Source organism: Oxyura jamaicensis, chromosome 1 (assembly GCF_011077185.1).
Source record: "Oxyura jamaicensis isolate SHBP4307 breed ruddy duck chromosome 1, BPBGC_Ojam_1.0, whole genome shotgun sequence".
Classification (NCBI taxonomy): domain Eukaryota; kingdom Metazoa; phylum Chordata; class Aves; order Anseriformes; family Anatidae; genus Oxyura; species Oxyura jamaicensis.
Genome location: NC_048893.1, coordinates 108,470,461 through 108,497,126, shown reverse-complemented (window position 1 = coordinate 108,497,126; position 26,666 = coordinate 108,470,461). Strand labels below are relative to the sequence as shown.

The window sequence follows — 26,666 nt, the reverse complement described above, 5'->3', positions numbered from 1 at the left end:
CCCCCCCCCAAGAACAAGAAATGTTCTAATTCTAAATTATTTAAGTTGAAAGACTTGAGATCCAAAACCAGCTCATTTTATAACTAGAGAATTTTTAGAAGAAAATATTTACAAGTCAACTACATAATTCTTTTCCTATACTGCTACTTACCTTTAAAAGAAAATGAAATGCTGAAGCTAAGATTACAGGTACAATGCAGCTTTATAAACATGACCAGATATCAGTTCGTTCAGAATTATGTATAAAAAAACAAAGATTTTTGGGGGGCTGCATATATGCTGAAAAGATATGATACACCTTTGAATAAGTATTTAAAGATTTCAAAGACCTTCTAGCAAATGTTGCCTTCAATTATTGCAGATGCTAACAAAACAGCTGGAGGTATTAGGATTAGCAGAGAAGCCTCAACTGGTTACTCGCTTTCAGGAAGTTTTCCGATCCATGTGGTCTGTTAATGGTGATTCTGTCAGTAAAATTTATGCTGGAACTGGAGCCCTTGAAGGAAAAGCTAAGGTAGAGTACATTTCATTTTAAAACTTGAGCAATATTCAGTGTGTGCGTGTTATTTTTTAATTCTGTCATGAATTTAAGAATGATGAGATTTTCTTTTTTTGTGTGCTTTTGTTGTAATAAAAAACAAAGTAATGGAAAAAAAAAAACAAATGTTTAATGAGAAAAGTTTGATTATGTTGATAACCAGATCTTGTTTCAGTACATCCTTTCTCAGTCAGACTAATGCTTCCCAGATAATACTATTCTGTAGGAAATTATGAGTGTCAAAGCTTTTATTTCTTTAGATCATAGCTATATATATTAAAAAAAAAAAAGTATATTCAAATCAGCTTTAGTTTCTTTGAAAAGTTTCATTTTTCTGCCCTCTGTTTTGGTTTCATTCAGTATATCTCCTTTCTTTTAAAATTTCTTCCCCTGGACATTGTTGATCATGCTTCTAGTGTTTATTAATAGTGATAAAATTTAACAACTTATAGTTGGGTGTTTTTCCTTTGCATGCTCATTCAGCTATTTCTTTTTAGCTCTGCAATTGCTGAAGAAAAACAACCACCAAATTCTGTTTCTACTTTCCTTTTTAATATTACAATAACAATTCTGTACTATACTGCAAATGTAACGCTCTGTTTCTCATCAATTTGTTTTGTCTGTGTTGATGCTTGAGTGGTTCAGATTTCCTAATGCTGCCTCTTACTTTGCTTTTTAACAATGTCACTTTTCTTGTTTCCATAACTCTCTCTCATCAGGTGATACCTGTCAAGACAAACAAATGTTGAGCCATAGTAATTTTTGCCCTTAGTTCCTTCAAGAATATTTTTCTTACAGTTGTTTGTATTCAAGAATACAATGCTTCTCATTCCATGATCTCTGTTTCATTTGTATATATACTACGTACTCGTAGCTGACATTTTTTTTCCCATCACTTGTTCATTCAAACCATATCAGGGTCCATCTCTGCCCAAGTACAAGGCATCACAGCAAGCTACATTAAAAAGAAAACAAGTAAATAAGCTTGTTGCTGATTCTGCCCTTACTTGGTGCATACAAGACCTCCTCACTTGGTAATTGCTTTTATTTTAGTATAGAGTGGAATTTAGTTAAAAGTCTTTAGTTTTACTTTCTTACAAAAATGTCACCCAGGCCCTCAAGGAAACTACAGTAAGTATTTTTTGGGGTGTTTCCTCTTCTCCTTTCTCATTCAGCCTCACTTGTTTCTTCTCTTGAATTAATATGTTCCTGACATTCATTGGACTACTTTAAATTGTTACTTTGTAAAATGCATTTACTGTATTTACACTTAGATTTTTAATATCTAAAATGCAGAGTATATTTCCTCTGCTGTTTTTGTAATAATGCAGAATAGTCAATTGCTGTGCTAGGGATCCCTGTCCTGGTACAATTGTCAGTGAGTACCAAGTCTCATAATTCAAACGCAGTGCCCCTGATAAAAGACTGTGTGTCCAAAAAGGATCTGTAATACTTGCAAAGCCGTACATTACCTCTATTATTCTAGTGCAGCTTGACCACGTCACTACTCCGTATCTTCAAGAGCATTCTGCTAGTATATTTTGAAACGTAATTTTTAAGTTGTTACTCTCATTTCTCAAATGCAAAGTTTGATGTTTGAACTTCTTCCATTTCTCACTTGTCAGTTTGATTCTTCAAAGTCCAAGAGTACTTGGAAGTAAAAACATGGAAATTTAGGAGAGAATAAAAAAGTATTTTAACCTTAAATGTGTTAATGTACGTTTCTGTACTGAAAAACAGTCCTTTAAGAATTATAATACTAATTACATCTAACTCCTTACCTACTCTTTCTTTTGCTTTCTCTGGGTTCCTTTCAATTAATTGCCTGATATGTGAATGGTGAGTGTGTTTTTGGATCATGTCTTAAGTTACACATTGTCTGACAGAAAGCAAGCAGCATCCTATTAAAATTCTATTGCAATAGTATGCTCCCCAACACTTCATTCACATTATCCTACAAAATCATGCTGCGAATTCGCTACTTCTTACCCTTGACAAAGAGTAGTTTCTCTTCTTGCTATATAGTACAATTAATTGAACTAAATTATGGGTTGGGTGTGTAGATTCTTTAAGCTTTTGTCTTTTTTCCTATGTGCATTTAAGAGACCTTCAGGAACGATTCAAGCTGTAAAAGTAGAACATTTTTTATAATAATATAATACCATGCAGCATCCCTGATGGATTATGGTCTGCATTTCATGCACATGCAATAGCGTGCGTTGTGTATGCTTTGCAGGCAAAATACACTTGTGTGCATAAGACACACTAAGCCATGTAATCAAGAAAATGTCTTTGTGCCTGGGAAGTCATTGTCAGTGCTCTGTACACAGGTTAACGCTGCTGGTTTTTGAGTCAAGTAGGAGACTGCATGGCATGTTGATTACATTATCCTCCAGCTGTCTGACCCACTGTAGTACCAGTGCATCTCTTGGAGATTCTTGCTGAGCTGCTGTAAGACACTGCTCTCTCGGGGCACTCTTCTGTTGTGCCGCTGGTGTGCAGTGTGTGCAAGGCGGCGCCTTGGTACATACGTAGCTATAGAGGAGTGAATGCCTTCCTTCTGGGATACTGCATGAGACCTGCATGTTATTTTACAAAGTTAAGGAGTCTTAATAAATTGAAGCTATCCCTTTTGTAACACGGATATTTCAGAACATGGATTCTGAACTAATACGCTCGTATGTGTGTATATGCATACATATTCATGTATCATGACATTTGGACTCAAGTGCTTCTTCATCTCACTATTTGGGGAAACGCCCAAAATCCTGTATCATGGTCTAAACATGGCATTATATCAATTTAATTTTTGAAGACTAAGGGTTTAGGAAAAAGTGTTATTCCCCTTCCTGCAGTATTTTGTTTAATTTAAATAATTTAAACTGGAACAATCTGGTTCTTAGATATGTCTTGAAGGTATTAGCATGTTGTTTAGCATTTGAGAAAAAAGCAGATGTAGTACAGTAAGCTCAGGAGACTTTTACTTAACACCAAAGGAAGGAAATTGCCTTAGATATTAAAATCATTATTGCAGTTTACAAAAATGTTAATGAATATTGCCAATGTTTTTGTGAGCAATGTCCAACATAAAATATTTTATACGTATTCCTCCCTAACAGGCTGGAAAGCTGAAGGATGGTGCTCGTTCTGTGACCAGAACGATTCAAAATAACTTTTTTGATAGCTCCAAGCAGGAGGCCATTGATGTTTTGTTATTGGGAAATACCCTAAATAGTGATTTAGCAGATAAAGCACGGGCTCTCTTAACCACCAGCAGTTTACGCGGTATGTGTCTTTCAGGATTTTAATCTGTCTCATAACTATTTCATATAAGAAAGCTTTTTGGAGTCTGTTTTCTAAGCAGTATTGGAAAGTGTAAATGCTATTTTATATTCTGTTGGCTTATTAAAAGATAAAAAGATACTTCTGCTTTACTAATACTACCAAACTAACATGCTGCTGTCATTTCTTTACTGTTTGTATTTTGTTCATACCTGGTGGTGTAATAGGTAAATATTTGTGGAGCGTATTTGTCTGAACTTCACGGTAGATGCATGTGAGCTATGGTTTGTTCCGTTCTTCAAATCCATTTATAGCAAGTGTTAACCACAACAATTACTTGCTGAATTTTGGGGGGAAAATATTCTGCTTTATTTAAAAAATGACTTTTTTTGATAAAGGTTTTCCTTAACTTGATCTGTTATGTCAGTGAAGAACTTCTCATTGCAGTGGTAAACTAGATGCAAAGCATTTATTCTTTTCACAAGCTCAAGAGAGGCTAGTGTTTGTCATCATTCTGTTTTTTTCTACCAAGGAGCTAATGGAAGAAAATTTCAGATAAGAGAAGCTCTGAGTAAATTCCTGGTGAATGAGTTTCCATCACAAAATTATTTTTTGTGTAAGAAGCCTTTCCCAGGAATGTATGCACCACCAAAGTTTGTCAGGCTGTGGGTGAAATTCTGCATCTAAATCGGAGAGAGATTTCAATGTGGAGTTCTGCTTAGGTACAGTCATGTGGGATTTGGAGGGTCTGACGACCTCAGTCCAGCTCACCTGATGAGAACAGGGCAGTGAACCACAGAATCCTGCATTTCCAAACACAGCCATAGCCTGCACGGTCCCCAGGAGTGCCTAGTTGTGTCCCATCCTTCTGGATCTGTGACAGGCAGGAAAGCTAGCTGTGTTTAGAGTACTCTCCTGGGTTGAAAGAGAGAAAGGAGCCTAGTTCTTGGGCAAGGAAGAAGCTTAAGCTTGAATCTTCTTCCTGGGATCCCAGGTAAGAATGTCCACAGTGCTGGGTTATTGCAATTTTTAGGGATGAATAACGTTCTTGATTTTTCCAGTTCTTTTAACCTTTCTCCTAGACACGAACCTAGAATGGTAAAAATGTGTTAGAGCTTCAGTGCAAATCTGTGGCATAAGGAAAAAAAAATATCTTGCCCAATTGTAGTATTCATCTAGCGGGAATTTATTTATTAATACGTGGAATCAGAAAGACTGTTTTCCTCTCATTTTACCACAAGGTTTCGTGTTATTGTAGTTATACCTGTATCTGAAGCCTGCTAGATCCACCTTGCCTCAAAACTAGTTGAAAGTCATTCTTGTTTATTCTCACTTTCTCTGTGAACGCAAGCTATCCTTTCCGTATTTGCAGCACTTGTCAGCTGAGGACCATCAGTTTCTCTTCACTGATTGTGGCGTCTTGTGGGAATTAACTAGAGAGATACTTCAACGTACCTAGATCTACTACTGGCTGAGCAGGAAAGGGGACTTTGTTAATACTCTTGTGAAACTCTTTAGATTTTGAAGTATAGATGTGCTTTAACTGATGTGAACAGTGAGGTGTAGTAAATTGTTCATTGTAGCATGTTTTCTCTATTTTTTTTTTTAAATTACTTATTTGACTAATCTTTTTCTTGTTTCCTTCTTACTGCATCCGTAGTTTCAGAGCAATCATTACAATCAGGTATAGTATAGAAAATTTAACTGTAAATACATGAGCAGCTGTTTTTATTATTTTTTTTTTTTTCTTGTGCCTATTTGCATAATATTTGGTTGTGGGTTCACATTTTCCCGGTACTAGTTGGATCTGGTGTTCATCTGCCACAAAATTCCTTAATCTGAGAAAGGTTCTTTAGTACAAGAAAAGTGAAAATATAAGTGAAAAAGATTGCAGTTATGCTTGGCTGTAAATTATGAAAAGAGACAGCCAATACTTTTTTTTCTCATATTTTTTGTTTTTATTTTTGCAAATGCTTTATTCTCTCTGTAGAGGAATTTGCTTTTTTAAATCTGGTTTGGGAGCTTCTATATTTTTGTTCCATCAGAATATTTAATTTAGGATATCAGGTGAAATTTCTTTAGTACAATTTGTAACTTTATTGACTTTGCCATTAGAAGCCCTTATGTTTGTTCTTGCATGAGACTGGCTGATTTTGTAATAATTTTACAGGAATGATCTAAAATAATATGCTGACACTTGTCTTCTTGTGGAGCAAAAGTACAGCCAAAACAACAGAGATACAGTGACTTCTGCATGCAACACAGAAGTACTAGAGCATACATTTAGGTAAAATTCTCACTGAAGAGACGGTCTGGAGAAGGGAACTGTAATCTTTTGAGACATGGTGGTCATGTCTTGACTGCTGTTTGGGCTTGAAATGAGACAGACATTGGGCTTAAAATGAGACATTGGTATTCAGCATATCATAACCATGAAGTAGTGATGATAAAAATGCACAGAGATGAGCTAGATAGAAGAAAATGACATCAAAGATCTGTGCATTTTAAAAAGCGTTTGAAGACTCCTAGCTCATGCCATGCCTCTGAACTTTGCTTTCAAAAGTTTCTGATTCGTAGTGGAAGTTCTCCTTTTTGTTGCAACTTAAGCTGTTCACGTGAAGTTGCTCCATTTGAGATTTGTACATATTACGTGTTTTTAGAGAAGACTGGGAGTACTTGCCAGCTGTTCAGCACTTCATCTCCTTGCTCCCAGAAACTATTTGTTAAAATGAAATATTCCTAATGTCTATATGTTCAAATTTTACTATGAGCTGAGAAAATTTAGATAGTGGTTCCTGAACTGTTGTCTTAATAGGGTTCATTTTTACTGCGTTTTAGAAGTAGTTTTAGGGAAACCAGATCGGATGCTTAGTTTCTAGGTGAGGGGAAAAACTTAATATCTGCGAAGGTAAAGAGAGAGGAGGAGAGAAGGAAAAAAGGAAGCTATCAATAGTTGTTCAGACCGTTCTCCTATTTTAAGGGAATTGTGGGGTTCTGTGCAGTATCCCTTGTACTTGTATGCTCAGGTACTGCAGATTGACTGGGGAGGATCCTTGGAAGAAACTCTTAAGATTTTGTTGTTGCCTAGATTTTTGTTCAGGTACATCTGAATTGTTTTAACCTTTATTTCTCGTAAAACCAATTCAGCTGTAATCTGTATTTTTGAATATTAAATGTTTATTCCCTTTACATTTATCTCAGCTTTGCTCTCTCTCCTTTTTTTTTTTTTTTTAATATCCACTTTTATTGGGTAATTAAATAGTGAAATCAGAGTCACAGGTAACACGCTTGAAATTAACTGATTCGTTTACATTTTTGTAATTTCAAAGCTGATCATTGAAATACATAGTGACATTGTCATTTTTGGTGTTACCATCTAGACTATATCAACCTAGTTTATAACTCTTTAAGTCACAAATGTCTTTTTTTTTTTTTTAACCTTACTGAGGTAACATTTCACTTTGGACTTCATCTGGATACGGACTGCATATGTTGAAAAATATCTACAGTATTTTGTATGTTGCAGCCAGAGTTCAGTCAAGTTCAGTTGTACAGAATATCCCACCAAGGATTTTAAATTATTATTCCTCTTGTAGAAATGATTTTCAAATATCTGCCTGCCTAGTCTGGACAGCAGTTAAAATATATTTGTTTCAAAATAACATAAAATGCAATTGATTGGGGTTTTAATATAGTAGAGTGAGACAATTTTTTGACAAATAAATAAATAGGTAGAAGTGTGTAGTAAAATAATGTATGTGGAAAGTTCGGAGCTTTTAAAAACTATTGTCTCAATCAGTTTTTTGGAAAATTAGTGTTCCTGAAAATCTTTCTAGTTTCAAGGTATCAATTTAATGTTTGTAATTAGCATGTTGTCCAGTCATTTATAAAGTTAGATTCTATTCTGGTAAGATTTTGCACATTAGGGGCTCACTACAGTGACAGAAGTTAAGTAAGCAATAATTCATTCCTTCTTGAAAGGAAATATGAATTATTTGGAATAGCTGTTTAAGCTGAAGGTTACTACCGAAAGGAAGAGGGGCTGAGGTGAACAGAATAAAAGTACAAAACTCTGCTTTTAAATTTCCTGGGAGTACTGCAAAGACTAATCTGTGCATGTCTTCAAAGCTTGCCTGTGATATTATTTTGGATTCCTCAGGGTCAGCTCATCCTTTTGGCTGATTTGGGTACTTGCACACATCCTGGCTACAACACTTCTTGGATTGGTTTCTTCTCAGTGGTCAGGTGCTGGCGTGGTTTCTGTCTTTGACTCTCCAAGGTTTTTCTAGCTTTTTATGGTCTCGTTGACTAGACTGTTGTTTAGCGTGTAGATATGTCCAGTGCTAGACTCAGTATGTGGCTCTCCTCTTCAGCCATAAGCTATTCTGTTGGATCCTTACTGTTTTGTTGACTTCATTTGCCTGGATTGTGATAACAAAATTAATGGAGTGATCCAAGCATGATCTGCTTGCAGTACCCCCAGGAAGACACCATTCAGTTCATTGGCTTCTGTATGCAATTACCCCATATAAAGATATACAGGTATATGATTAGTTCAGCATTGAAATTGTTCACAAACAAAAAATACGCTGTATTTTCTTCTATTGGCTCCAGTTTGTTTTAAAACCATTAGGGCTAGAGAATACGTGATTTTTGTTTTAATTGGGTAGCCAAGATTCTGGAGCAAATTTAAAGGTGGAAAATATAAAAAGAATAACTAAAAAGATGACGAGAACCCAGGTTCATAATTATCCTATTTTGGGTATTTGAATGAAAATCATTTTGCAGTCATTTGCAAGGCACCATGCAGTGGAGGGAAGAATTACATCTAATAGAGTTTCCTTGATTCTAATAGAACTATAACCACGGGAGATTTAAAAGTAGGTAAATTGCTATATTACCTGGGTAAAGGACAATACAAATGACAGTGTTTACATCTGATGCATTTTTTTTCCCACTGAGATGAAAGAAAAAAGTGTAATTTTAAAAAATTCAGATCTCTTTGCTTGAGGAAATATCAATATCCAATATCAATATTATGCAGCTGATCTGTGAAGGGTCTTTAAAAATTTTTGTAACTTTAGTGTCTGAGCATTGAATAATTTTTTTTCCTCCTTCTCACAATGCCCAGATATTTACAAATAGGTCATTATCCTTTTTCCCATCTGGCAGATAAAAACAAGACACAGAAAGGCCGGTGTTACAGAAATTAGTTTAATTGGTTTGAATCCTAGCTTACTTCCTTCATTAAAGTAGAGCTTCAGGAATTCAACTGAGCTAAAAAAATAAATCAGATTTGTGGTTTAAAAAGAACATACTCTGATATGGTAATTTACCTTATCTATTTTAGTAAATGTATTTACATCAGTCTTTTTTACATTTCTAAAAAATAAAATATCTGTAAATTGTTGTGCTTTTTTAATGGAGATTGAATTTCATAAATGCAGTCTGTGAAAAAGAGATAGAAATCTGTGCTGGTGTGTATTAAAAATAACAGTCTCCATAGAGAATCACAGATAGGTGAGAGAATGGTAGATATTTATAAAACAGAAACTGTTTTAATTTTATAAGTGTGTATATATATATATGTATTACTATATATAAAATAAATATTAGTATATTTATATTACTATATGTACACATATATTTTGGAACAAATTACTACCATCTTTCATTCAGTCAATATCCTACTTAGGCAAATAATACATCTGCAAACGTACTTTCCTTGGCAAAATGCTGCATTCATCTTGCTTTCACAGTTTAACTTTCTGTATGTCTATGCATGGATTTATTGCCTCTTTTTTTGAAGAGAAGATGTCATTGCCAAATTTTCTGGAAAAAAAAAAATCCTATAAAAAAATAACATATCTTCAAATGTTTTTGCAGCATCTGTAAAAGTGCTAAAGAGTATGTGTGAAAACTTTTATAAGTATGCAAAACCGAAAAAAGTTAGAGTCTGCGTTGGGACATGGAATGTCAACGGGGGGAAGCAGTTTCGAAGTATTGCCTTTAAAAATCAGACCCTCACTGACTGGCTTCTAGACGCACCAAACATAGCTGGTATTCATGAATTCCAAGGTAGGATTTGTATTCTGTCATTTTTTTCTTGAAAACACTGTTTTTCTTAATTAGATCATGAACATTAAAATAGATATATGAGGTCTTGGTTCTGAAGTTAATTGCAAACAACAAATTGCTTTTTCAATATTTAAATGCAGATCGAAGAAGCAAGCCTGTAGACATATTTGCCATTGGATTTGAAGAAATGGTGGAGTTAAATGCAGGAAACATTGTGAATGCAAGGTAGGTGATAAAATCTCTACAAAATTAGTTCCATTGATAACCATGTTTTTTGAGTAACATATTAATTTATTCTCTCTTTAGTTGTAATTGTTGGGATTATTCTATATTATTTTTTGATTGTATTCCAGTTCTCTCCGCCAGTTCCTTTGCCAGGTCTGCAGACATTTTCTCAGCTTTCCATAGCAAAGCTGTGACCACTTACATTACTTACAATGTAATCTGAAGGATCCAAACAGTCAGTACTTGGCTATGTTTTGGATTGCACCTTCAGTAGCTCCTCAACTTTTTCCCTCACTTAACACTTTGAAGGAATTTCTCTCTGATGGTAGTGTTCTGCAGTCTCTGTGCCTCCCTACTGCTAAGAACAGCGAGTCCTGTGAAATTCCTTCCAAAAGCATATATTGTCAGTATGCCTTTATGGAATGTCTTACATCAGATTCTGATCTTAATAAAACAATATATCCTTCCATACCATCAGTTTTCACTGTCATTAAGAGCAGAAGTAAAATTTGATCATAATTTGATCTATTTCTGGTTTGTATTTAGCTCTATCATTCCATACCTTACATGTATATATTACCACGGAGTGGTAATATATATATATGTTTCCGCTCTGTGGGGTATGAAAATACACTTTTACCATTGCTGGGTAATACCAATGATGAAGTCTGTGTGTATTCCTGGGATTGTATTCACTTTGTCGATTGTTTTGTCTGTCTGTTCTGCATGTTTTGTGGCATTTGTCAAACTTTAACTCATTGGAAAATGCATCTAAAGCCTATTGTACTCTTAGCCTTTGCACAGGCTTTTGTCCTGAGGATAAAGTGGCAGTTTGTTTCATCCCCTTATTTCACACTGTCTAGTTAGCGCTGCTTCTAGATCGGTTATTTTTCATGCCTATTCTAGCATTTTCAGTGCTAGTTCTGAAAACCATACTGTTATGTCTTCAAGGAAATTTCTTCTTGACCTAAGACCACAGACATCTCTGTTTTCCAAAATTAACTGAGCTCTAGGCCAGGAGGTAACTCCTGAGAAAAATTCTTCAGTTTTGCTCCTCTATTTTAGCCTCAGAAGTACATCATTCGTAGCTTGGCTGTGACTTACATCCCCACTGTTTGGTTAAGGTTATCGTATGAAGATTATTCAACTAGATCAACACTTTTGATACCTGCTTAATTTCTTATGTTTTAAAACTGGCATTTTTAATCCCACGGCTAGCACAACGAATCAGAAGCTCTGGGCTGCTGAACTGCAGAAGACCATATCAAGAGATTACAAGTATGTGCTGCTGGCTTCTGAGCAGTTAGTGGGCGTCTGCCTGTTTGTGTTCATCAGACCCCAGCACGCTCCTTTTATCAGGTCAGTGAATGCACAGCTGTGCCCAGGCTGGGTCACCTGCAGATTACTGGGTACTGCAAAATAATATCCAAGTGTACTAAGAAGGAGGCTGGGCTACAAAAGAGCTGTTCTGTCTTCTGGGAAACTAGCTGCTTAAATTCTTCTATATTTTTTAAATGCTGTATCAGTTGCCTAGAAGGCTTGAAAAGCTGAGATGTTACATCGTTACCTGTTTGATAACTGTTAGCATCTTTTAAAAACGGTTCAATGGCCTTCCTGCTGAAAGAACAATGTGAAAATGTCATATCCCCAAGATAATGCCACATTGTTATCCCTTGTTTGCTTTACAAAGCATTCAGTGATACAGCACTTCTCAGGCAGACTTAAAGCTGTTGACTTCTGTGCCGTTGTATTTGAAGGTTTAATAGTTGTTTAATTCTTTTAGGGACGTCGCTGTTGATACTGTAAAGACTGGCATGGGGGGAGCCACTGGTAACAAAGGTGCAGTAGCAATACGGATGTTGTTTCATACATCCAGTCTTTGCTTTGTCTGCAGCCATTTTGCTGCAGGACAATCACAAGTTAAAGAGAGAAACGAAGACTTTGCAGAAATAGCTCGCAAGCTCAGTTTTCCAATGGTAAGCAACAGTGTTCAAATTCCTTAAAAAAATGAGAGATTAAATCCCTTGAGCTCCAGCAGTGTCATCCAGAAGTTTTATTTATTTTTCTCCCCTCTCCAGATGCCTGCAGAAATTAAATTTCCTTGGGTTAGAGGTCTCAGAGATAATTAAGTTCCCATAATTTTTATTAAAGTAGATGACTAGAAAAAGAACTGACCTTTCCACTGCAGTGACTGGTAGAAGAGATGAAGCATAAATTCACTTGCATCAAGGATTTAGCGTAGGAAAGAGACTTTTTAGGTTCCTGACAAATGGTAGAACTTCTGTAGATACTAATCAAGTATGAGGGGGAAAATAACCATAGGAAACAGCACTATTTTCAGTACATAAGAATTATTATTTTTTTGTTAAATCATTTGAAGTTCTTGTTAATTCATTTTTGTCAAATTAGATCTTACAGTTCTGTAATTTATTCTCATAAGGGGTTATCAAAAAACAAATAAATATTTGGTGATCCTAACACTGCAACAAAATGCTTGCTTGGGACTTGAAGCTGTCTTAAATTGCACAATCAAAATATCCTTTGTTAGCTTCTGTGGTATTGTACAGGATATCTGATTTTACAAGGCTTCTTTTTTCTAAATTTTTCATCATAGTCCTGTTTCAGCTTTTCTTGAAAGTGTTTTATTTTTAGGGTTTCCAGAAACTGTTTCCCAAATGCTGTTGTTTTATCTGTCAGTGTATCTGCTCTGGGCAGATCTACTTAAGGACAATGGAAAAAACAAAACAAAGTAAAAGATCTCACTTTAAACGCTAGTTTTTGTTTGTTTGTTTGTTTGTTTGTTTGTTTTTAAACTAAAAGAGCCCTTCTGTCTCTTCCCAGCCTTGAAAATTTTATGTAACTGAATGAACTGAAAATTTTATGTAGCGGTAGTCTTCAATTAAATCTGAATAATAAAGCCCTTAATTTGCAGTTTGTCAGGATATTGTGCTAGAGAAACGCAGAATAGTGTTTTATTGTTCTCCTTTGTAAATTACTTGTAATACAGGTAGCAGGCATCATCTTGGAGCAAACTTCTAAAACTGGCACAGAAGGAAGAGGAATTTTTGGAATCCAATTCAGATGATTCATGTTTCTTTAGAAATGCAAACATAAATGTTATTTCTTCTTTCATATTGTGGATGTGTGAATACCATACCCTTGGCTGTGTGGTTCTAATCATATGAATGCTAAATACTAACACATACTTCAGTTGTCCTCATCAGCTAGAAATTATGAATATTTTATAGTTAAAATACAAAACAAACCAAACAAACAAAAAAATAACCCCTGGACTGAACTGCACCTGTAACTAGTACATTTCTCTCACTTGATTGTTAGTAACTTCAGCGTGTGCTTGTCTTTTACAGGGAAGGATGCTTTTTTCCCATGACTATATCTTTTGGTGTGGTGACTTTAATTATCGCATAGACATTCCTAATGAAGAGGTTAAGGAACTAATACGACAACAAAACTGGGATTCCCTTATAGCAGGAGACCAGCTTATCAATCAGAAAAATTCTGGACAGGTATCTTAGAAGCGCTACTGCATTTAAGAATGCTTGATTTTTCTTCTTGGTTTTAGAGAAACAAGTTTATTTGGTGTTTCCGTAAATCTATGATCCACAGAATGTTTTATCACTTTTGTCAGGGCAGTAGTGTGGGAGGGGGGGTGGGTCACAGCAACATTTAGTAACGTACGTGTAACTGCCCTGCAGAGGCAGTGATATGAGTACAATGACTTGTTGGAGGAATTACATTTTTTTCCTGGAAGGAAAAGAAGCTATATCATCTTTCTAGAGTTTGTGTTGGAGGTTACTAATTAAAACCTTTTTCTTTCTACCAGGTGCAACTGTTCTAGAAAGTATTTAGAAAAATTGGTTTGGTAATGTCACTGTTCAGTTTGCCCTGGTCATAGATCTAATGCTATTCCTGTCAATCCCTTGAAAAAAGCAGTAGTCAAAATGATAGCTTTTTACTTACAAAGAAAAAGAGTGTGGAACAATTAAGTCTGAAGAAAGCTTCAGATTTAGATTTTTAGAGTTTCTTGGGGAGGCAGAATGTAGCAGTTCAAGGAATATTTGTAATGAGTCAAATTTTGTGCGAAAGTATATAATCTATGTTTCTAGCTTTATGTGGGAAAGCTGTAGATGGTAAAATGAGAGGCAGTCCCGTGTTTGTTTTGTCTGCTTGCCAGCACTTTGATCATAAGCAGTGTTATCCTGAAGTAGAATTATCTTCAATTTATGTTCGTGCCCTGTGCAACAGAAGAGGAGGGAGAACATTGATAAAATTGTTTTTATAGCCTAGTTCCTAAAGGAAAAAAAAAAAAAAAAGATGTAGGTTCAGACAGACAGCATGATTGCCTGTTCATTTGATCCAGATGAGGGAGGTATAGAGGTCTCAGGGACACTTAAGACAGATAAAAAGCTGGAAAGATCTATGGAAAAGAACAGAATATGAAGAAGACTCAAAATCATCCCCTGGTTGGGGAAAACAAGGAGGGGTGTTACTGCATGCTCAGGCTGATACCCCATTACTGGGAGGTGGCTGGCTGGGCAGCAGGGTGATGCAGGCTGCTGCTGCTGCGTGTGACACCCCCGCAGACCCACCTCCACACCCAACCACCTATCTGTTGCTCAGGAAAGGCATACATACACACAGCACCTTTCTTAATAAGTGTAGCTGGTGAAATAATTACCCAAGGCAAAGAAATTCATAAATTGTCTCAGAAGCTGTGGATGATCTGACAGAGATGTTTAAATTGACTGGATTTTGATTTATATTTTCAACTGGAAAAGTACTTTAACCTGGTGTTTGATTATGGACTTGGCTAGAAGATCTAAATTAGATTGGTACTTTACAGATTTCTGACCAAGTAAAACTGCCTGTGCAAGATTAAACTATAGACTGGAGCTGATTCAGCTAGCCAAAGGATTTCAGCTTATGTTTAATTTAAACACATCAGGAGTGAGCAAATCTCCTGGCCTTCTAGGGCGTTGTGTCAGCTGGCTGTAGCTGTTACACTGGGAAATACTGAACAGGGCTTGAGGGTTTTTGATTACTTGCAATTGATTCTGTTTCTCTAAATTCCCTATGTACTCTTGACAGATAATTTCACATACATTTTTTATTCTGTTTTCCTTTCCTCTTGAGAAGAAAGAGTGATGGTATTTCTTTAATCTTTCAGATCATGTCAAATGTGTTGTTTTTAAGGACTTTTTTTTTTTTTTTTTCGTCTTAGCTCCTCTTAATTTACTTGTGAGGCACCTTGCCTTTCTGGGAATGCTATGTATGTTCAGACAGGTGCATAAAATATAAACCTCAGTTCCCAGCTTTTGCTGACAAATGTGCAACTAATCAACTAATTAAAGTGCTGTGGGGCAGCATCTGTCTTCTTGATGGCCTCGAGTTCTGCATAATGTTAGAAGAACAATAGGTTGCTCAGGAGTCTGGGTTTAAAGACATAAATGTTGACATATTTCTATTTAATGATGAGCTGTCTGGGTTGCTGTTTAGTCATAGTGGCAAATGTAGAATGCTTCCAGCAGATAAAATCTGGAAAAGGATTCATACTATCAAATGACTCTTTTTTGGAGACGCGTATACAATTTTCACAGTTAAAAGAGAGAGTTCTGATTAGTTTCAAGCTGTTTCCCATCTGCTTCTGTCTTCTGGCATGACATATAATTGCTTTATTTCTTACAGATTTTTAGGGGATTTTTAGAGGGGAAAATTAATTTTGCTCCTACGTACAAATATGACCTGTTTTCTGATGATTATGACACCAGTGAAAAATGTCGCACACCAGCATGGACAGATCGTATTCTTTGGAGAAGAAGGAAATGGCCTTTTGACCGATCAGGTTTGAGTGCCTCCTTAAACTGTTTTAAAGATTCTTTTAACTGGCTTACGGGATCTATTTAGTGACATTCACAGTGCCAGTGATTCTGACCTTCTGTGCCAGACAGAAAGCTTATAACAGTCTTTGATAAATAGAAGCAACACTGAACAGGAGGTTCAAGAATCAGACAGCGGTTACTGACATTTCACTAATTCAAAAGAAACTTCAGTTTTTTTCTGTAAAATGCTCAGTTTGGGCTTACTTTTTTTTTTTTTTTACCTCTTTTTGCAAATGATTTATTTTTTTAGCATGTTCCTACAATCATTGTGTCTTTCCCATTTTGTTTTCTCTAACACTGAATGTAGCTGAAGACCTGGATCTTCTGAATGCTAGTTTTCACGATGACAGTAAAGTCCCTTATACGTGGAACCCTGGTACATTGTTGCACTACGGAAGAGCGGAGCTGAAAACGTCTGATCATAGGTTTCATTTTTTTTTTTTTATGCAGTCCTCATCATTGAGGATTTAATATTAATGCTTTGTATATTTTGTTCCTCAGATATTCTTGCTTACAGGTTTTTCTTAATTTGTTTTTCAAGGCCTGTGGTGGCACTGATTGACATTGACATATTTGAAATTGAAGCGGAAGAGAGACAGAAAGTTTATAAGGCGGTGATCGCAATGCAAGGGCCACCTGACGGCACAGTAATGGTTTCCATCAGAAGTTCTTCAGGAGAAGAAAGTTATTTTGATGATAACTTGATTGATGATCTGCTTCAAAAATTTGCAAGCTACGGTGAAGTTATTCTTATAAGGTTAAAAAAGGCTTTTTATTATTAATCTCTATTCCTCTTCATTGTTCCCATATGTTTCTTAATTGAAGTGACTTTCAGTTCTGCTCTGCTTCGTTTTTAACGTTGTTTTCGACTCTAATTTCAACTTATGTACGGTTGAAGATGAGTCTTATATACCTATATGTTTCAGTTTTCAGACATTTTCCACGTTTTCTTTATTTTTGAGAGAGTACTATACTTCGTCAGAAATCAGACTTAAATCTAGTATTTGTACGATATTTCTACAAATTTGTTTTCTGAAGTTAGCTCAGTAGTTTCAAATGATCTCAAGTTAAGAGGATCCCTGTGAGTGTTGTGTTTTCACAAAGCTGTTAATGGAACAAAAAGTGGTATGTTTTTGTTGTTGTTGTTGTTTTCAGAAAGCTAAGAGCATAGTTCCAAGCAGATAGTTCCATCTAATGTGGAACACTTAATTAATGCTGGTACCTAACCTGTAGCCACTCAATTAATATTGAATGTGTAACTGTAGCTGCATAATTTTTGAGAGGACAGTGATTTCTGTGTGATGTTTGCCTAGTTCTTTTGCCTCAGTTGAAGCTTATTAGCTAATTTTTATATATACTAATGAACTTTAAAACAAAAAATCTTTTCCATCAAGTGAATCATTGAAAATCTTTAAGATAAGAAGCTTCAAAGGGTAGTAGGTAGGATAAAGTATTTTAATTATGATTTGCAAACTACTTATCAATGGACTTTGCAGGTTTGTGGCAGACAAGATGTGGGTAACCTTTTTGGAAGGAAGTTCTGCTTTGAATGTCCTGAATTTGAATGGTACTGAGGTAATATAAAAATTACTGAACTTCTGAATTGTAAGAGAAGATCCACGTTTTTAAGCAATACTTTGGTTTGTTTTGATTTTTACAAGGTTTTTGTGTTCCATACTGGATTGTTGCATTTAGTCTTTTTTTCTACTTTTGATAACCTCATAGCATTTATGTTCTCTTTCAAAAACCAGCTGAAGGAAGTATCAAAATAAATTTCTTTTTAGGTTAAGGACCACTAGAGAAATTAAGATCCCAAGTTGAGGGGGATCTTCATCAAATAAAGGATTTTAAAATTCTTTTTTCTTTAATTACTTAAAAGGCGTAGTTTTTAGCTTGAGTTTGTAGTATGAACTACTTCATTGCTTTTATAGCCTGGTATTAATAAGAATTCGTCGTTCCTGTATTGAAATTTTCACATTTCTAAGTGACTGCAGCTCATTGACTTCTGTAAAGCCAGTATTTCATCTCTGTAAAAATTTCAGTTCTCATACTCAATTTTTTACTGAGCTATAGTCCTGTTAAGAGTTAGAGTCTATAAGGTGATACTTGCAGATGGATCCCCACACCTGTTGAGAATTTCAGTGATAGTCTATGCATGATAGAGGCTCAGTGTCATGTGTCAGCCTTCAGAATGAAGGCCTGCTGTTTTATCAGTCTCTAATAATGACTTATTAATGTAGTTCATAGGGAAGTCTGTTTTCATTTAAAGAGTAGTGTCTGTGTTAGAACAAAGAAACCAGAAACTTCCGCATTAACTGGAAAGAAAAATCTGTTGTCTGCTTTTCTTTAGAAAATTAAGTAGCTTAAATTAATGGTTTAAACTACATAAATGTACCTAATTACCAAAATGAAGTGACCATAATTATTTTCTGTGACAAGTCACTGTCATTGGTTCCATAAATTCTAATAACCTTACCTGTGATATTTTCAGTAATTTTAAATTTTGCTTTATTAATCTAGAATGCTGAATTATAATATTGCTATTTTTAACAATTTGTTTTGTGCATCCCTTTTTGATAATTCAGCTACTAGGACGGATTATAAACATAAGCTTGAAAAATCCAGACTGGATCAGAAGTTTGGAAGACGAAATGAATCTAGAGAAGATGAATGTTGGGCTGCCTTCATCAACAAGCTCCACCTTGCTTTGTGAGGATGCTGAGGTTACTGCAGACTATGATATGGAAGGTTTGTTGAAAAAAATTGTTACAGTTCTATTTTTGAAATGCTTATAGTTCTAATTAATCTGGTTAATATATATACTGACACTACAATTTAAAAAGCATATGTCTTGCTGTAACAGGTAAATTGAAAATCTGGTAATTTGGAACAATATCTTGACAACTTGTTGAGCAGTGTCAGCTTTGTTGTCAGTTTGCTCTGTATGCCTATGTTTTACTAATTTGCTCACATTTTGCTGATTGCACATTTTACTAATTTGCTCATCATTTTCATCTCATTCTGTGATGTCTCAAAGGTTGCTTTGTGCAGGCAACTTTTACTGTTTATGGAGACACTATAAGCAGGATATTTGCAGCCCAGAAAACCAACAGTATCCTGGGCTGCATCAAAAGAAGCATCAAGGGAGGCGATTCTCCCACCCTACTCTGCTCTTACGAGGCCCCTCTTGGAGCACTGCATTCTGCTCTGGGGCCCCCAGCACAAGAAGGACATGGACCTGTTAGAACGAGTCCATAGCAGGGCCCCAAGGATGGACCAAGGGGCTGGAGCACCTCTCCTACAAAGCCAGGCTGAAGGAGCTGGGATTGTTCAGGCTGGGGAAGAGAAGGCTCTGGGGAGACCTTACAGCGGCCTTCCAGTACCTAAAGGGGGCCTGCAGGAAAGCTGGGGAGGGACTCTGTGTCAGGGGGTGTAGTGAAAGCACAAGAAGTAATGGTTTTAAACTAAAAAAAGGTAGACTTAGACTAGATATTAAGAGGAAATTCTTCACTTAGGGTGGTGAGGCACAGGTTGCCCAGAGAAGCTGTGGATGCCCCATCCCCGGAAGTATTCACGGCCAGGCTGGATGGGGCTTTGGGAAACCTGGTTGGGTGGGAGGTGTCCCTGCCCATGGCAGGGGGTTTGGAATTGGATGACCTTTAAGGTCCTTTCCAACCCAAACCATTCTGTAATTCTATATAGATAGCTTCATAGTACAAAACAGTTACTTTTTTGGCCAATACCATGGAAGCTTATTAGTCCTATCCCCAAAAAACACCTGTTGAATCTTTGACAGGCAGGAAAATACCAGTTGGATGAAGAAGCGTTCATCCTCTGTAGCTCCTTGCAACAGGGTGGTCTTCAGCATTCAGCTGCTGTTTTCCAGTTTCCTGTTTTGTCTCTTTTTGTCACTGCTTTTTTAATGGAATCCTAGAGCTGCTAAGTGTCACTGTTGCAGCAAGTGCACCTCTGCTTTTCTTCATGTTTCTAATCTATGTACTTTGCCACAGTTCTTGCAGTAAATGTATGCCAAGGGCACACAGTTGTGCCAGGTCAAAACTAGGCCTTTGATCACAGAAAGTCAACCCCCTAGGTTGAGGGACTTTGTTCAATATTGCTCAAAGGTAGTTCTAGATGATAGAAATAAGAGCTATTAAATGAAAGCAGACTTCCAGCACCGATTGAAAACAGAACTGGTAAACACAATTGAAAACACTATTCTAATTCTTAGAAGGCCCTTAAGTTTCTTGACAGATGTTTTGAAAAGTGGATCAAGTTGTAATAAAGACAGTTTTCAACTTGAGTGAAGATAAAGAAAATGCTAAGCCTCTGAAGATAGCCCTAAAATAAATTTATTTATTTCATTGATATGTAATTATTTGTTATCACAGGGATCTGCAAACATCCTGGGAGTACTTTTTTTTTTTTTCATTTGAGTGGAATAATTAAGGAAAAAACACAGCAACATCTTTTTCTGATAGAACAGCCTCTCTGAATATTCATCATGTGGCTGTATGCCACGCTTGTAGTTCAAGAAATAATTTGCTGTGGCTAAAACTCTACTAAAGAGAATGTTTTCAAAAATCCGGATAGACTGAGATACTGTTCCAGACACAAGATCAAGGGAAATCTTTAAATGTATGCAAGGTTTCTAGATAGCGTTAGGCCTTCGTTTCATGGGATCTGAAGAAATATCCTGAATCAATAACATCAATAGACATCTCCTGATGCATTGTGCTGACTGTAGTTTACCAAAGAATTTTGAAATCACTGTGTGGGACTAAGCCTATGTGTTTTATCGCAGCTGCTGAATATGAATTCTGAGTACCAGAATTGGATTTTATATGCAGCTTTGTTTTATTTGTTCATTAGTGCCTCATTTCAAGAATATCTGGGGGAAGAAAGCAGGAGGGTTTGTAGGCAGACCTGCAAAGCTTAAGTTGTGCATATATTTTTGTTGTCTTTTTGTTGTTTATTTGTGGGTAGGTTTTTTTAATTATCTTGAGTATTGCTCAAGTTCTGTGGCTTGGCCTCTGTGTTCAGAAAATAAACTTCTCCAGGAGGTCTGATTCATTCTATTTGCTGTGTTACAATGTATTCTTCTTACATCCTTAGCAAGTAAAACATCTATTTTTCTAACAATAGCTTAAAAACTTATAAACCAAAACAACAACAAATCTTCCACACCTTAACTGGTGACACTTCTTCTGTGTATTCCATTTTTTTGGCATTTTATAGGGTGCTGGGTTTTTCTTCTGTTATTATTTTCTTGAATAGATGTACTTTCTAGATGTAGTCATTATGTCCATGATGATTTCTACTGTTGTTTTATGACTGAGTAGCTCATTTGCTCTGGATTTCTATCCAAGCTTCTTAGTAGCAAACATACTGCAAAAGTTTCAGGAAAAGAGGTGGCAGCTCTTCTTTTTCTAGTATATACTGGAAAGAGTAATTTTTTTTGTACAGGTATTACATAAAGGAAGCTATGTTTTGATAAGGGTACAGGTATGGGAAACCTGTATGAAAAGTTGTTTGCTTTTCATTGTCACGCAACAATTCATCTCTTTCTAATTCCTGTAGAAAATAGAACTTCGATGGTTCAGAGGCCTGTATTACTGGTTAAATTTTTATTAATAATCCCATGGGAAACAGTATGATTCCCTTAAAACACGTCAAATCATACAAGACTCTAAAATCTTGTGCATTTGGAGTGTTTCAACAGATTTGAATGTATCTACGTTCCTTGTATGTAACTTCATGATGTAAGAATCATACTTAGATCACTGAGAAAATTCCTTGAATTTAAGGGCTTTTTGCAGAAAATCCCCTACCTAGAATCAGTTCATAATTTTCCCACTTTTTACAATAACTATAGCTCCCTTCGTTTTACATGCTTTTTCTTTTTTGGGGGTGGTTGTTATCTAGGTGACATCGATGACTATAGTGCTGAAGTAGAAGAAATCCTTCCTCAGCATCTACAGCCAACATCAAGCTCTGGTCTTGGAACCTCCCCAAGCTCTTCACCGCGTTCCAGTCCCTGTCAGTCCCCTACGCTGTCAGATGGACCTGCGCTCCCAGTGAGACCGAGCAGAGCACCTGCAAAAACTCCAGGACCACCCATTTCCACACACGGTGTGTATTACCTTGCTTGACTTCCTCTATCACTGTACGGCCTGGCAGTGGAGTGGCCCACTGGCAGAATACTAGCTTATGGAGTATTTTTAGTAGTGCTTTTAGATTAATAAAAGAAGGAATAAATATTTTTGTCATTACGCATTTTACACAGAACTTTACCAAGGCAGCCTTGGGTAAATAAACTCTCATTCTTTCATCAGCATATGCTTTTTAAGCATATGAGACAAAAATCCTGGTTTTGAAAATCAGCTTGTTTTCACCATTGGTTTATTCCTCATTCTTCGTCTCTCAAAACCTTGATTCTATATCTGCATCATCATATTTCCAGTGTTGGGGACTGACCAGTCCAGCCTGTCTGTGAAAATAATTTGCTGTTAGAAAAGCTTTACTGTGATTAGATTGTGCAAGTGATTAATTTTTGCTGTTTTTTGCCATGCTCTCCAGGTGAGAGTCAGCTTGGTACCCAGCAGAAAGAGTCTTCTCAGACCTTGGAGCCTAAGCGTCCTCCACCACCTCGCCCTGTTGCTCCTCCTGCACGTCCCGCTCCACCACAGAGGCCACCTCCACCATCAGGTAATGCGGTGACACGTATCAGGAGGTCAGGAGCATTTTGTTTCAGCCCTGTGAGATGAGCTTTGAAGTCCCAGACCCAAACTGCATATTGTTGATTTAGGGTTCAATGCAACCTACCACAGTTTTTCACTAAAATGTTTAGTTGAAACCATTTAGTAGCAAAATTATGATATTGAAATAACATCATTTTTCAGCACCATTTAAATATTATTTTCTCTGCCTAATGAATAAGTTTTATAATGTTTATAAACTTATTTTCACAGCTTAAAAATGTGGGCTTCCCACAGCAGTGTTTATTAACGTTTTTGTTTTTGTATAGCATCTTCATTGTTTATATAAAAGATAAATAATCTTGTGCATTCATTGATTTCTATTCCTTTAGTTTTGACATCAGTATATATGCATGTTATCATGTCTGAGTTTTGAATGTAGAATTCATCTGGATCATCTGAAAATATAAACAATTGAGTGTTAAGAGAAACTGGATGTTCAGAAGCATATGGGCAGCATAGTAACTAATAAACTGACCCTTGTCATTTTTAACTTTCTCATTCTTTTTCTTCCCTCTTACTGTACTGATATTTTTCATTATTGCTGCATTCATTTCTTAAATACTGTAAGGCGGTAGGAGTCCTGCACCTGCTAGAAAAGAATTTGGAGGTAATCATTTTAATTGTTTTCGGATATGAATATGTAGCAAAGATTCTGTGGTGGTCTCTTGTGATGATACTTAATATAATGATGTCCAAAGGCAGAAATTATATTGAAATTTCTGAATAAATATTTTTCCAGAAGTTGATACATTAAGATTGTTCCAGGTTTTTATTACTTTGTCCTGGTCACAATATACCCTGTATTGTAACTAACTTTTCCGTGAAAGCAGTCTTGTCTCCAGTTTTGAAAAGCATGGACAGTGAGCAAAAAAGTCTATGATATGGAGCACTGTGAAATGGATTGTGATTGTAGCTACTTGGAGAGTGATTGTCCATTTATTGTTCAGGTTAAAACTACTGCTGAAGTCTGGCCTAATTTCCCCTGGATGATCACCAGTTAGCAAAGAGCTGCAAATCACTGAGCTGTACGCTGACATCTAGATAAGTTTATTTTCTATTTCCAAGTCTCTGAAGTGTGCTCGGGAGCCCTTCCTAGAGACATCAAATATGCTTTATAGTTCTTGGAATTAGATTGTAATTTAGCAACACAAATTTAGTAAAGGAATTTATGCAGTTAAAGGCACTTGAGAGCTACAAGGCTTTACAAAGTAACAAAATGCTGAAATAATTCTCCCCTAATTCTTTTTTTTTTTTTTTTTTTTGATAATGCTGAGGATAATGCCTTAAACTCTTTGGGCTAGCTTTATTTTTTTCTATCTTGATCTGGTTTTGCACGCACATTATAACAATTCACCTGTTCCCAGAAGTGCTTCTTGAAACTATTTTTGTCCCTTTTTGTCACATGACTCATAGTTGAGCTGTGCTGCTTGGACTTATATCAGCTCATTAATACATGAGATGGAGTGAGTCTCTGGAATACTTTCTTAATGGCTTGTCAGACATTGGCACTCAGCTGGTAGAAACATTTATTTGAGAAAACAATTCTAAACTTTTCAGCAATCCCAGAAAATACCTGATCTATTTTACAGAGTATATAAATATAGCTTACTCTGATGTGTGGCCAGAGATGTGCATAGCTCTTAGGTACAATTGAGGGGAGGAGGTCATTACGCCAAAGGTGTGATACTTCCATTTAGTTAAAATGCTTAAGCATTAGAATATAGTCAGTGTATATATAATGCATGACCTGAGATTTAATTTATTATACTACTTCAGTCCTGTATAGTTTTCTGCACACTGACACAATCCTGGTTGCCTAGTTTCAGGCTCAATTGTATAAACACTAGCCTTTCTTTTTTGCTCTTTCCCAACATAGCTTTGCATAAAGAGATATAATTTGCATAAAACTTTTATGCATTTTTATGCATTTTTTTTAAAGTGTACTATATATTTTTTTTCATAATTCTGACCTAAAGCTCATCCTACTTCATTTGCTTTTGCTTCATTTTCTGCTTATGGAGTACGCTTATAAGGCATAATGCTTTGCTTTTCAGCAGTACCTGAGCTCAGCTCTGAGCAAATTAGCACAAGTCTGGAAGCAGTGTAAATGTCATAATGTCTGGGTAAACGACATTGTTTCTCTCATCTAAAATACCAGCTCTTCTCCTATGAAAGTACTATGAAAAATAACCCTGCGTAATGTGCATGTGTATGAAACATTTGTTTTAGACTTCTGTAGTACAAGCAAAATGATAATGATCATATCTTTGAAATGTAGTACATTTTAAATGTTATTCCCTCTCCCCCAACCATGTGTTCTAACATTTTATTCTGAGGGCTTCACTCCTTCAGTGCCAATAGTATTTCTTCTCATGGCTCAATATGATTTCAGTAAGTAAGATTTGGGCATCTAAGTGTTTTCTTTTTTCAGAGATTGGTCATATTTTACATCTAATCAGTTCAGAATTCAAGGAATAATGGAAACAAGGCTATGTGCTAATTTTAGTGGTGTGCAAAGTATTTTGCTTGCTAATGTATAAGATATCTTCTGAGGATTTTATACACTCAGTTAATTATAGTTCAAAATTAAGATGTTATACTGCATCATAGAGTAAATTCTTACAGAATATTAAGAAATGATAAAGGCTATTGTCAATTACCCGAAGGTTGTTTTATTTATTTGTTTGTTTGTTTTGTGTTTTGTTTTGCTTTTTTCCCTTTAACAATAGTATTCAAACTTTTCCTGTTTCATGTAGGAAAGGCTGATAGTTGCCTTTATCATTGGTTTAAATTCTGAAAATGAGGTTAAGACTGAGAGAACGCACAGTATTTTCAGTATATGCAACCATTTGGGTAAAGTGTTAATTTTCACTGTGATTATCCTCTAGGTAAATATTTTAAACCTAGAAAATACAGTAGTAAAATTGATACTAAAAGAAATGCAAGGTTGCTGTAATACAAAAATAAATGCACCCAAGCAGCAAGTACTTGTTAGTGTACGTTGATAGTTACATTGAAATTTAAATCAGAATTCAAGTAGTTTGAGTACCTTAGAACATGGCAGTCACTTTGAAAAAGATTATTTTTATTGTTTAAAAAGAAAAATATGGTGAAACAATTCTTCCTCTTGTGCTGAAGAATGAATATTCAGTAATGGATGAAACAAAAGGCCTTAATGCTAAAACAGTTAACGCATTGTTCAAACATAAGGAAATGGCCTAGATTTCTCTCATATATACATACGGACATGTATACATACAGAATCATAGAGTGGTTTGGGTTGGAAGGGACCTTATAGACTATCTAATTCCAGCCCCCCTGCCATGGGCAGGGACACCTCACTCCAGACCAGGTTTCCCAAAGCCCCATCCAGCCTGGCCTTGAATGCTTCCAGGGATGGGGCGTCCACAGCTTTGCAGGGCCTCATCACAGTCAGAGTAAAGAAATTCTTCCTAATGTCTTACCTAAGTCTACCCTTTTATAGTTTAAAGCCATTTCCCCTTGTCCTATCACTCCCCCTGACAGAGTCCCTCCCCAGCATTCCTGCAGGTCCCCTTTAGGTACTGGAAGGCCGCTGTAAGGTCTCCCCAGAGCCTTCTCTTCTCCAGGGCTGAACAACCCCAGCTCCCTCAGCCTGACTTCACAGGAGAGGTGCTCCAGCCCCTTGGTCCATCCTTGGGGCCCTGCTATGGACTCGTTCTAACAGGTCCATGTCCTTCTTGTGCTGGGCCCCCAGAGCTGAAGACAGTGCTCCATGTGGGGTCTCACGAGAGCAGAGGGGGACAATCACCTCCCTCATCCTGCTGGCCACACTGCTTTTGATGCAGCCCAGGATACTGTTGGCTCTCTGGGCTGCAAGCACATTCCCATCTCGTGATGGTT

The 26,666-nt window shown here is 36.3% G+C and overlaps 1 protein-coding gene across 11 annotated transcripts in view; it reads left to right on the top strand.

The window, feature by feature from the left end:
- The window catches only part of SYNJ1 (synaptojanin 1), a 64,429-nt gene that overhangs the window by 23,303 nt on the left and 14,460 nt on the right, over positions 1–26,666 (top strand). For 4 of the 11 annotated variants that reach the window (XM_035315630.1, XM_035315629.1, XM_035315634.1 and 1 more), the window contains exons 11-26: positions 362–514; positions 3,658–3,823; positions 5,481–5,504; positions 9,707–9,898; positions 10,039–10,123; positions 11,342–11,482; positions 11,907–12,099; positions 13,492–13,650; positions 15,830–15,986; positions 16,331–16,448; positions 16,565–16,780; positions 17,520–17,598; positions 18,609–18,771; positions 21,949–22,155; positions 22,603–22,731; positions 23,353–23,391. In XM_035315630.1, coding sequence (XP_035171521.1) covers positions 362–514; positions 3,658–3,823; positions 5,481–5,504; positions 9,707–9,898; positions 10,039–10,123; positions 11,342–11,482; positions 11,907–12,099; positions 13,492–13,650; positions 15,830–15,986; positions 16,331–16,448; positions 16,565–16,780; positions 17,520–17,598; positions 18,609–18,771; positions 21,949–22,155; positions 22,603–22,731; positions 23,353–23,391 — 2,221 coding nt within the window. The remainder of the gene's footprint in view (positions 1–361; positions 515–3,657; positions 3,824–5,480; positions 5,505–9,706; positions 9,899–10,038; positions 10,124–11,341; positions 11,483–11,906; positions 12,100–13,491; positions 13,651–15,829; positions 15,987–16,330; positions 16,449–16,564; positions 16,781–17,519; positions 17,599–18,608; positions 18,772–21,948; positions 22,156–22,602; positions 22,732–23,352; positions 23,392–26,666) is intronic. The other 7 variants (XM_035315631.1, XM_035315632.1, XM_035315635.1 and 4 more) reach the window with 3 other exon arrangements.